This window comes from Mchenga conophoros, linkage group LG23, assembly GCF_057382185.1.
Source record: "Mchenga conophoros isolate Kocher_MC1m ecotype Shallow Benthic linkage group LG23, M_conophoros_male_GT1.1, whole genome shotgun sequence".
NCBI classification, from domain to species: Eukaryota; Metazoa; Chordata; class Actinopteri; order Cichliformes; family Cichlidae; genus Mchenga; species Mchenga conophoros.
The window spans coordinates 29,236,938-29,248,264 of record NC_140547.1 but is presented as its reverse complement, the minus strand read 5'-3'; the positions used below and the strand labels follow the sequence as shown (position 1 = coordinate 29,248,264).

Here is an 11,327-nt window from a genome sequence, read left to right as displayed (position 1 = left end):
ACCGGGCTTTTCCTTAAGACAGCCTGATGATACAGCTTCATCATTTTTTTTCCCTCCAGTTCTTACAACCCTGTTCAGTTTGCCCCTGATTACCACATTGAGATATTGGATATAAGGACACTTTCAATCAAGCTAACAAACTCTTTCCAAAAACATTGTGGCTAACGCCAAAGCCTCTTAACACCCTGATCTCTGATTAGCTTTCTTGTAAATGGAATCAATATATGTTTCCAGATTTAAAGCGAATAACAACTTGCACAGACTGACCAGGAAGTGAAACATCTTTTACGGGGCCTGGGTCATTCAAGACATGCTGTTTTGACAACATTAATCAACAAATGAGCCTTACACAATTCTTCCAGCCTGCGTACCTCAGCAACCTAGCCTAGTAAAAACAATAAAACCTACAAGTGCAGACATAGGTCACATTTTTTTGGTACGCTCTCATTTTTTCCACATTCCTTCAAAGGCATGTTTGAGTTGGTTTCGGGATTAAAGGACTCATTTTGGGTAAGTTCAGTACCTGTCGGTGATGGTTAAACGTAGAGGTGAGGTATACTCTCCACACAGAGTGGAGCAGAGCACAGTCACCACATGGGAAACATTCAAAAACTCAAATGCTATATGTATGACAAATATGACAAATGCTCATCTAAACAAGTCATCTCATCCACTTCAAACCTGCCAAATTTGAAGTGGATCAGATCAAGTGTAGTCGAAGCAGGCAAAGAACCAACAAAAAGGCAGATTTTTAAAAATATGTATTAAAAAGCTGAGCAGAAATTTGTAGTAAAAATCTGTCTGTCTGTTCTTTGTTTCAGAATAAGGACGTCCTTCTGCCATCCCATTCTGCCTTATCACGCATTTCATAACGCCCACGCAGGATCTGTTTTTTTAAATTCTAGCACAACCTGTCTCCCTCTCCCAGAGGGGAAATCCCAACAAACGATGGCTGTTACAGGGGAGTGGTTTGCTCCAACAACAAATTAAAGTCATCCAGAGCTTGAGCTTTCAGTTATATGCAGGTGTTCAGTAACAAAACACAGGTCTTCATCCTGCAGATGCGCAGAACTTGACAGGTAAGCCTCTGGAACCTAAGAGGAAGTTTTCTGTTTAATGTAGTAACAGGACATATTTAATAATAATCTGCTTTAATTGAAGAGTACTTAGTTTAAATTTGCACTGCGTTTGGGACTGAGTGGTGTTAAAAGGCAGCATTGTTCATAAGTTTGCTTATGTATTCAAACTGTAAAGTTCATTTGCATATAAACTGATCGCCGCTAATCTTTTATGTTTCTAAATAGGCTTAAATCCAACTGCTTTTAGAGCCTTTTTTCTTACTTTAATACTTTAATGTACTTTATTTGCATATAAATTTGTTTTCAGTGTTTTAATTTCGACTTTCACCTTGAGCTGCAAACATAAACTAGTAGAATTTAGGTGGCTTTAGTTGGAATAAATGTTTTGCAGTTATGCATAAAGTAAAACCTTTATTTTGAAATGCTTAACAGACACACCTCAGTAACCCTGTGTAGGAGGAAACCAGTTGCGGGGCATTTTGTGCTGCAGTTGTTCCTTGTTTCTGATCCTGCGTTAACAAGCAGAAAGGTGAGCCACCTGTACATGTTTCACTATCACACACCTGCTGTTTGTTTTTCATAAAATTTATAGTAATAGGCAGTTTACCCTCCAGGTTGTGTGTGTGGAGGGAGCAGCAGAGAAAACTGACAGAGAACGCTAGCTGAGAATCAGTGAATGACTCCGTAAACATGCTGGATTCTAGAGGGATTGAAATCTCAGGAGGCCAGACCCTGCTGGCCTCTCCTTTCGGCTCGAGTTTCAGAGGTGAGTTTGTGTAATTTCAGTAAACTGATAACACATTCACTGCTCTAAAAAGTCTGAAACTCTAACCTCACACATTGTTTTGCCTCCAAACACCTTATTCCACCTGTTTTATTTTTCGAGATTCATAGAACGAGGAAGTCAGACAGACTTGGGAATGTTAAATTAGTCGCACTGTTGACTTTGTGTGCCAGGCCTAAAGCACACCACATGACTAAATGCTTACCTAATCAACCGAGAGCTTTTATTGATAAATGAACTTTACCCCCTTACTGCATGCACTGTTTCCTATTTTTCACTGAAGAATAAATACCTGATGCTTTATGCGGTGGCACATATTTACAGTGCGTGAAAGACACAGTGTGTCTTTCATGTCCAGGCTAGTAAAACTTCTAATTTCACTACAGGGTGCTCATTCATCGATGTGAAGCCGCCACCGGTGAGAACTGTGAAGCAAATGCTAATGATGAAACGTAAAAATCTACAGGTATGGCCCTGAGTGCAAGTAGACCAGTAAAGTACAGAAAATAGAACATATAGAAGGCTTCATCTGAACTCTTTATAAAGGTGCACATGAGCGTGTAGTCTTGAGTTATGGCAGTGCTTTGAGTTCCTCCAGTATGAGGAAGAATTGGCAAAATTCAGAGCCAAGTACAAGTTGTTGAGAAAAGTCTGCATGTAAAGGCAGCCCAAATGAGTGTGTTTATTATGAATAATAACAACCCATAATAAGCCAGTTATTAATATTCCTAGTAAAAGTTGACATTGATCCTCTTGTATTAACAGAACTGCTCACAGGACAACTACAATTTGGAGCATAAACGCATGTCTCCAAAATACGAAACTTCTCCCACTGGTGTGAATCATCATCAGTTAAGCCCTCCAGTGCCTGTCAGTCAAAATACCACCACCCTGTTTCCAACTGCTGCTCCTGAAAATGCTCCAATGAAACAAGAGTTTCTCGTAAATCAACAAATGCAGCACAGCTTCGAGTATCCACCCCTGCACGAACAAAGGACCCCGTCTCCTGAAGGCAGGATGACCTTGTTTCAATGGCAAATACAGCAGGAGGCACGCAAAGTTGAAGGAATTTCCCTAGAGCAGCTGTCCATGCAGGACTCAGATGGTGACACGTATGTATACATGAACGAAAGCATTACCCTGACCAGTGGTTAGTTGAATAAAGATCAGTGTCATAGAATTAGGTGAGAAGATTAAATAGTAAACTAAAAAGTAGAGATACAATTGTATGGGCAGACAGAGCTAGGTCAAAGTAAAAAGCTACATGGGTGAAACTACTAAAAGTCAAGGCTGATCAGCTGAAACAGGTTAAAGTAACAGAACAGTGGAAGGCTAAATAGCACCCCCCCAGCAAATGTATAGCTAAATGGTTAAAAGCTAAAAGGTTCCAATATCTACAGTTATCCGGTAAAGTGACATAAATATGAAAATAAGCTAATGGATCATACAATTGAAACGGATCAAAATATTCAAATGGTTGGGAAAAAGATGATTAAATGGTTATAATATGCAAAGGTAATGGATAACAGGTTGGAGCGGTTGGAAAACAGGTAGAGAAGTCACACGAACACTAGGTGAAAGTTATTGTTTTTAGGGTAAACAATTAAGCAAAAAAAAACAAAAAAACGCAGACAAAGGTGGAAATCATTGAGGAGCAAATGGAAAATAGCTCTAACAGGCCTACTTGGCTAAAAGTGCAGAATAATTATTAGAAATCACACAAATGTACAGTAAGCCTGACCCAAACACTATGAACAGCATTTCTGTGGATTTCTGCTGCAGCTGACCTTTTTACTCCTTCCACCAGATTCCTTCACATAGCAGTAGCAAAAGGTCTGCGTGCTCTGGCTTACGTGCTCTCTGCAAAAATGGCTGGAACTTGCTTTCTGGACATTAAAGAACACAATGGGCAGGTAAAGACATTCAGTGGCTTGTGATTGATGGTGGTTTTCATACATCAAGACACATTAACCTGTAAGCTGTGTTTCCACAGAGCCCTCTCCAGATCGCGGCTACCACCAATCAGTACTTAATTCTCCAAGACCTCATGGCTCATGGAGCTCAGGTCAACACGAGAGACTGCTGGGGCCGTGCTCCTTTGCATGTGTGTGCTGAGAAAGGCCACTATCTCACTCTGGGGGTAAGAAATCACTATCAGTATTAACCTACCTACCTGCATATGTATATATAGATTAAATGCTGATTAAAAGTTAAAGCATAAACTTAAAGTTGACCTCTTTAGGCTTCAAATATTCACTAATTTAATCTAAATCATTCCATTGCTAAGCAGTGTAAGATTATACTGTCTAGCAACTTTTCAGAGCATTGCTTTGGATCAACACGAAATTTTTAAGTTAGCTTTAAAAATTCTCAAACTTTAATTGCTGCTATCAAATACAAAGTGGCTATACAGTGTAGACATTTACCTAACAAACGAAATTCCCTGCACTAATCCCTTTGGGATTGCATCAGAACGGCATCTGGTGTTCTTGTTGATGCAAAATAAGAAAAATATTTGTGGTTGTTTCTATAGCAACAACAGGCTTAAACACACAAGTTTAAGATGTAAAAAAGGGTGATTGTTCAGAGTATAGTATTCCCATGATACAACAGTAGGACAAAGTAACAGATACTGTCGTATCTCCTAGCGAGATGGGAGTGGCACACCTGTCTCACTATTGCCCCAATCCAGGGCGTGAAGCTCTGCTGGCAAATGACACCTTGTGAGTAAATGAGCCACGCCCATGGAAAACGGCATTAGGTGATACCTGGGGATTGAGAAAGGCTGGCTAAACTCCAAACGCAGGATTCATTTCTTTTGTAAAACATAATTCAGCTTTCATAATAAAGTCTGAAGATTTTCACTGAAACCACAACACCAAGTCGCATAGATGACGACAGTCTTGCCACGTTTAAGCATCACAGGGCCAGAATTGGGACAGCTTTCCTCAATGGAGTGCTTACAAGTAGGGGAAACAGAACTTTCTGATTCTGAGCAGCAAAACCAGAGGGTTTAGTGTCAAAGAACTAATCAAATGTCATAACCTAAACAGGAGACAGATATCGGTGTAGGTCAGTAATCCAGTGGTCATTGTAGGCGCTGAAACTGGCAACTAGACATACTTCAGTTTTCAAAGATGATCGGAGTCCCATATTTTTTAACCCCTAGTATGGTTACTACCGTAGAGTGTGTCCTGAGAATTGCTGACCCATCCCATTCATTGTTAAGAGTTAACAAGAGTTCTGCCATAAAGACAATATTTGACGTCCTCCCCTGTACCCCTATTGACGAGTTCTGACACTTCAGTATATATCATTAAATTCAAGGGTTACTCCTAGTAAGGTTTCTAGAGGGTAAAGAGTTAAGGCTGCATGATAACAAACCCACTAAAGGTTTAACTGAAGAAGGCTCTTGGATGACAGGTCTTCTAAAACAAGAAATTGAGTAAGTCTTTAAGTCTTGTCTTGAAGACTATAAAAAAAGAGGCCTTCATCTCAAGCCCTTAAGACAACAGAGATACACAACTCATCTTGTTAATGTATAACATGCGTATTGCTGAGAGTTAATGTGAAACACGTTGCCTGCTTCCTCAAATGTACCAGAGACCTTTGTCTTATCACATGGCGCCAAAATTAATAATAAACCCGGACTCTGATCCACTTCCCCTGCAACTGTGACAAATGTAGGCCAAATAACGTTTTGTCAGAATAGAATTTAGTGTTGCAGTCATGCTTTTTTTTTCTAGTTGTATTAAGAATATTTTCTTAATCTCACTCATATTTCCGCAGGGCATCTGGAAGGCCTTAAAAGGAAATGGGGAACTGATCGATGTAGAAATGTTCAGTTACGATGGTGAGTGTGTTTTTGTGTGACTGAAAACTTTAGGATGCTTAAATGCCTTTTTTGTGATTAAATTCTGTAATTTGTTTCTGTGTCTGGAAGGTTTGACTGCTCTTCATTTGGCCGTCTTGTCTCACAACAATGTTGTGAAGGATCTGAGGAACCTGGAAAATCCCTGCACATTCATGACCGCGGAGCTGGGGCAGCGAAAGCGCTTGTACTTTGAATGTATCAAGATTCTGCTGAACATGGGCGCCTCCTGTGGGACAAAGGTAAGTATTACCACTTCAGGGGAACATTTAGCTGGCTTGGTCCTGCTCCACACCAAACTGCTCGGGTTTTCCCGTCTCTTGTGGTTTGGTTTAAGATACAGTGATCTAAATTTCCAGTCTGGTTTTCATTTGGTTTATTTTTAATCTCTCCAGGATCTGAAAAGTGGGCGGACTTCTCTCCATATGGCTTCTGAGGAGGCAAATGTGGAGCTGCTGAAGATTTTTCTTGACCAGCCAACAATGCTGTCCATTGTAAATGTTAAGGTATGCCTACTGTTTCATGACAAAGAATATGTTTAGGGTGGATTGCTGCCTTTTACAAGAAACCAGAGAGAAAGTTTCCCAGCTGTCACAGCTCCAAACTGCGCCCATAAAAACTACACAAACAGTAACATGTGGTGTCTTTTCCACTCCTTTCAGACGTTCAGTGGAAACACGGCGCTGCACATCGTCAGCTCTCTGACCAATCACAAAACTCAAGCCGAAGCGGTGAAGCTGCTTATGAGAAAGGGAGCCGATCCTGGGATTAGGAACTTAGAAAATGAGCTGCCGTCTCAGCTGGTACCTGAAGGTCCTGCTGGGGAAAAGGTAAGGGTGTCACTTCACATACATGCTGGAGGAATTGCAGATGGCACTGTTTGCTGACTGAAATCAAAATCAAATTTTTTTCCTGCAGGTGCGGCAGATCCTGAAAGGAAAACATGTTAATGCTTAAATAAAGCTGAAGAACACTGTCAGTCAGACAGTTGAGTATGATAAATATGATTTGCCAAACAAGGCAGATGGTGGTTGTTTCAGTGAAACATGTCGAGTTGTTCATTACGGTGTAATGCTTACAAAAAAAAAAAAAAAAAATGTACTTATGTAAAATTTTTGTTACTTTTATCAAGTAGGGTCAGTGTGATTATTCTTTACAGGTTTTAAGAGTTTGGAAAGGAATCTTGGGGTTGTTTTTTTAAATTTTTGAATATTTTAGCACCAAGTGAAATCCTTTTGTTAATGCAGTGGAAAATATTTACCCATCTCATCAAGAGATAGTACTTTGAAAGGTATCAAATGATTTCTTTTTTTCCCCGGCATATTGGGCCAAAATGTAACAACTGGTGCATCCCTCATCAAATCTACACTTAATTTTCTAAGCTTAAATCTTTGTAAGAGTTCTAATCCTAAATATCTAGGTAATGTTTTGATAATGATATGCAAAATGTGGGGAAAAAAAAAATCACTGAACCAACTTTTTTCTAACTATGCAATTACACTGTGTTGTTTTTGTCTTCATGACTGTGTGTTATTGTAAAGGTAACTATTGTGATGTGTGAATTGTTTTGTTTTACATTTTTAGTTAAGTTTCAACTATATGGTTGTAAATAGGAGGGGTGATACAGAATGCTGGGACTCTGCCTCATATACATATTAAAAAATCAAACAGGCATGATTTAAATTTGGGCAATCACCTGTTAATGTCTTATGTGCATCTCCAACACATTGTGGAAAACCTCCAACTCCAATTTTGGAGAAATGGACGAAGTCACCTGGAGGAAAATTTGACTAATATGGTGCCGAATCCCAGAATTTTTACTACAATTTCTAATTTTCTAAACATTTTATTAATGTTACTGCATGTGATTTGCGTTTTCTCAGTACTTAAAAGTAATGAAGTACACAAAACATTTTAGGATTTGTTGCTGTTAATGATGAAATGTCAGAAATCATGTACAGAGGGGAAGGTGGTGGTTACAATCTGTCCAAGGACTGATTTTCTTCAAACAATGATGTAATCACTGTCAAATATAAATATAGAAAAAAAAAAACAAGCTGGACAACAATAAAGTCTCTTAGTCTTGGCAATTTGGCTCTAAGATCCTCTTTGTCCTTCAAACTAGTTGACCTTGGAGTTTAAGCATGCTTCGGCTGAATTTATTTCTTCTTCTTCTCCTGTGTGGTGGTGAACCACTGGTCCAGCAGCTTCTTACTATAGTAGATCTGCCAGCCGTGAACCTGCACGGCGATGACGATCACCAGGTACATGACTGACACGGCGCTGAAGCCGAAAATGAAACGGTATGCTTTGCCGTGGCGATAGAGCTGCTGAGCCACGGGGAACATCTCCATGCTGCCGTAGATCAGTGGCGCCACACAAAAGAGCCCGGCGCTGATCATGGAGATGACCAGGTAGCTGATGTTGTTACGGGGCAGTGCCAAGAAGCTGAAGACTGTGGGTATTATGCTCAGTAAGTAGGGGTACTCCCACTGGTATGGAGAGGCCACCACCTTGTGGGACACCAGGTTCAGCTGGCTTACCGTCACCTGAGAAAGAAATGAAAACACATTCAACTTTTACAGAACGTAAAACATGCTTCTGCACAAGAATGCTTACCTGAGCTGCCATCAACACCCAGATCAGCAGATGGACAATGTTGAGCTTACGGATTTCAGACTTCAAGGAAACACTGTGAACATAAAAGAAATAATAAAAGAAAGACCAATCAGATGTTAGATTTTAAACGACTCAAAATTTAGTGGATCAAAGTCTCCTAAATACAGAAACCTTTGCATAGCAACAAATCACTCACTCAGAAGAATCTCTTAGATATAAATTACTATATACTTATTTAAGCAGGCCGATGCTTCTGATGTCTCAGAAACAGTACTTCTCAAAAGGCTGTATTTGCTTTGGCTTGTCCATCCAGAAGGAGTATGAGCTTACGCAACTGCAAGAAGCCTGTGGGTCCATGATTCAAAAGAATCACGACTTCTCCTGCAGCATTACTCAGAATTTATTCAAGCTTACAATGATCACCTTGACCGACATTGTGCTCAAAGTCATATTTGTTGTTTTACAAATAATAACTTGTGAAACGAGATGAGATAATGACCACATCCCGTCCCAGGTCAGACAGGTTGTGCAGCGTAACTTTTCCTTTAAATGTTGATCACTAATACATACAACCACTGCAGAATCATCAGTATCTCTGTACGAGGCATGACCTGGACTTTTCCTGAAAGTTTGACGTGTATGAGCTGAACAGGAATGGAGGCAGCAGAGTCCCCATTGGAGCTTCTGCACATCACCAAATTAGATGAGGCACCACCCTAATTAGATATACTACCTTACAGACTGGCTGCAGTAAGTAGTCCATGAGATGCTGGACATGTTGACATGTTCCTGTAGCATCTCTCTCAGTAGCTCTTGAGAATAGTCTCTCCAGCTGATAGTTGTGACGCCAAATGAGATACTACTGACATTCTGGTTTTAGAACAGCTGTACTGCTCTTTTTAGCTTTTCAAATTAGTAGTTTAATACTTAAGAACAGTGAAGCTTGTTTTATTATTTGATTTGAATGATCAGGACTGTACACTGATGAAAGAAAGCCTTGAATGAACTGAGGTATACATTTTTATACTGTCATCTATATCAGTTTAGTTAACAGGGCCCTAGTTAACACTTAGCAGCTTTTAAACAAATTAAAACTAAAGTGATTCCAGATAAACACTACTAATGTTTAATTACTTGGGCACTTAAGTTAAAATATTAAAAAAATAAAATAAATATAATTCCTTAAGAGTTGAATTTGGGGATTATTGCTCATTTAATGACAAATAAATGAACCTCATCTGGTAGTGAGAGGCGACCCGCTCCCGGTGCTGGTAGTCACTGCCATCTGTGCCCGCTGCTCTTGGACCAGCCCGAGAAGCCATGATGGATATCTGAAGGCAAAACATGTCAGGTTTAACATCATCTAATGTCTAATTACACATCAGTAAGCCAGTCATTTCCAGCAATGAGCTGACTGCTCAGTCAGTCATGCAATACCGTTACTCTTATATTTTACACTTTAAAAGCTTCACGTTTGCGTTTGTAAAAGTGACAAAGCTCTAAAACGAGGGTGGAAGGGGACTTTGCTCTTATTAAATCACGGCATACAGGTGTTTAATTCATTAGTTATCTGCTAATGCTGCTAATGTGGCACGGGGAGCGTTTAAGAGTACGCTCCTGTTTCCCACTCTGCATGTCAGCTTAAATGTTTCAGAAGATACTTCGTTTTTACTTCAGGTGCCATGACTTATGTCGATAAGTTGAGTTACAAATTGTTTGGGAATGGCTAGGCTAGCAAGCTAATGCCTGTGAGTGATTCACTGCTACTGTAAGTCAAACAAAAGTAGTGTTAGCGAGAGATAAATACGAGTCAGACCACCGGCAATGGCATTATGTCGTCTGTTGAGACATCTGATATATACAACGGCACTTACCTTTTATTTTCTGCTACAGAATAAAAGCATTTAACCGTTAAAAACCTGGTTAACAACGGCTACAGAGCAGCTAGCTGGCCAGCTTCATACAAGGAAAGAGGGATGACAGACAGAATGTATGACGTGTCAAACCCTGATTGGTCTCTATCTTCTTGCTTTCCTGTGACTGTCATATGTTAACCATTTAATTCCTCTGATAAGCAGATTGCATTTCTCTGGATGATCTGATGACAACACACTGACACTGCTGCAGTCATAGGCTATTTTATTTTAAACATAAACTCACTGGCCACTTTATTAGGTGCTCCTGTTCTATTGCTCTTTACTGAAACATGTAATCAGACAAATAATTAATGTATTTAGGCATGTATACAGTCAAGATGACCTGTTAAAGCTCAATGCGAGTGTCAGAATATTGAATAAAGGTGATTTCAGTGCCAGACAAGCTGAACATTTCAGAAACTGATGATTTACTGGGATTTTTCCACAAATGAAAAATTGTGGAGATCAGAGGAGAATGTTCAAATCAAATCAAATCAAATCAAATCAAATCACTTTTTTTTATTGTCACATCACATGTGCAGGCACACTGGCACAGCACATGCGAGTGAAATTCTTGTGTGCGAGCCCCACAAGCAACAGAGATGTGCAAACACAACAACACAAACGAGCAAAATACAAGAATGGCCAACCTGAAACTAATAAATATATGTACAATATATAATAGTGTATGCATTTCTGGATGTGTATACTAAATATTTTCCTACGTGTGTGTGTGTGTGTGTGTGTGTGTGTGTGTGTGTGTGTGTATACACATTTTTACAAATTAAATAGTAAAAAAATAAAATAAAATAATAATAATAATAATAATAATAAAATATATAAAATATACAGAGTTGAATATGTGCAAAACAAGTGGCATTTATATACAGTGTGGAGTGCATAATGTTGGTCAGACTGCACTGAGCTAATAGGAGGGCAACAGTAACTCAGACAACCACTCTGAATGCACAAGATGCCAAATGTTGGCCTACAGATAAGCTGCGGCAGCAGACGACCTCACCAGGTGCCGCTCTTCTCAGTGAAAATTAGACAATAGA

The 11,327-nt window shown here is 39.5% G+C and overlaps 2 protein-coding genes across 5 annotated transcripts in view; one reads left to right on the top strand and one right to left on the bottom strand.

Moving 5' to 3' along the window:
* nfkbiz (nuclear factor of kappa light polypeptide gene enhancer in B-cells inhibitor, zeta) overlaps positions 1 to 7,790 on the top strand; it is a 9,518-nt gene extending 1,728 nt beyond the window's left edge. Inside the window, exons 1-12 of one of the 3 annotated variants that reach the window (XM_085264795.1) lie at positions 1 to 1,079; positions 1,512 to 1,608; positions 1,694 to 1,845; positions 2,250 to 2,329; positions 2,629 to 2,975; positions 3,671 to 3,776; positions 3,857 to 4,003; positions 5,653 to 5,716; positions 5,807 to 5,976; positions 6,130 to 6,240; positions 6,397 to 6,564; positions 6,653 to 7,790. The exon at positions 1 to 1,079 is cut by the window's left edge and continues 1,127 nt beyond it. In XM_085264795.1, the coding sequence (XP_085120921.1) occupies positions 1,770 to 1,845; positions 2,250 to 2,329; positions 2,629 to 2,975; positions 3,671 to 3,776; positions 3,857 to 4,003; positions 5,653 to 5,716; positions 5,807 to 5,976; positions 6,130 to 6,240; positions 6,397 to 6,564; positions 6,653 to 6,691 (1,308 nt within the window). In that variant the 5' untranslated portion in view covers positions 1 to 1,079; positions 1,512 to 1,608; positions 1,694 to 1,769 and the 3' untranslated portion in view covers positions 6,692 to 7,790. Of the gene's footprint in view, positions 1,080 to 1,511; positions 1,609 to 1,693; positions 1,846 to 2,249; positions 2,330 to 2,628; positions 2,976 to 3,670; positions 3,777 to 3,856; positions 4,004 to 5,652; positions 5,717 to 5,806; positions 5,977 to 6,129; positions 6,241 to 6,396 lie in introns of all 3 variants that reach the window. The other 2 variants (XM_085264794.1, XM_085264793.1) reach the window with 2 other exon arrangements.
* On the bottom strand, positions 7,647 to 10,437 carry LOC146547437 (protein jagunal homolog 1-B). 2 transcript variants are annotated; one of them, XM_085264796.1, is made up of 4 exons: positions 10,228 to 10,437; positions 9,587 to 9,684; positions 8,354 to 8,426; positions 7,647 to 8,310 (listed from the first exon to the last, which is right to left on the bottom strand). In XM_085264796.1, exons 2-4 carry the CDS (start codon positions 9,673 to 9,675, stop codon positions 7,894 to 7,896), a joined length of 579 nt encoding a protein of 192 aa, XP_085120922.1. In that variant the 5' UTR covers positions 9,676 to 9,684; positions 10,228 to 10,437; the 3' UTR covers positions 7,647 to 7,893. The 2 variants fall into 2 exon arrangements, with proteins under 2 accessions (XP_085120922.1, XP_085120923.1); XM_085264797.1 differs by having other exon boundaries at positions 7,647 to 8,283; positions 10,228 to 10,421.
* Between the last annotated feature and the right edge of the window lie 890 nt (positions 10,438 to 11,327).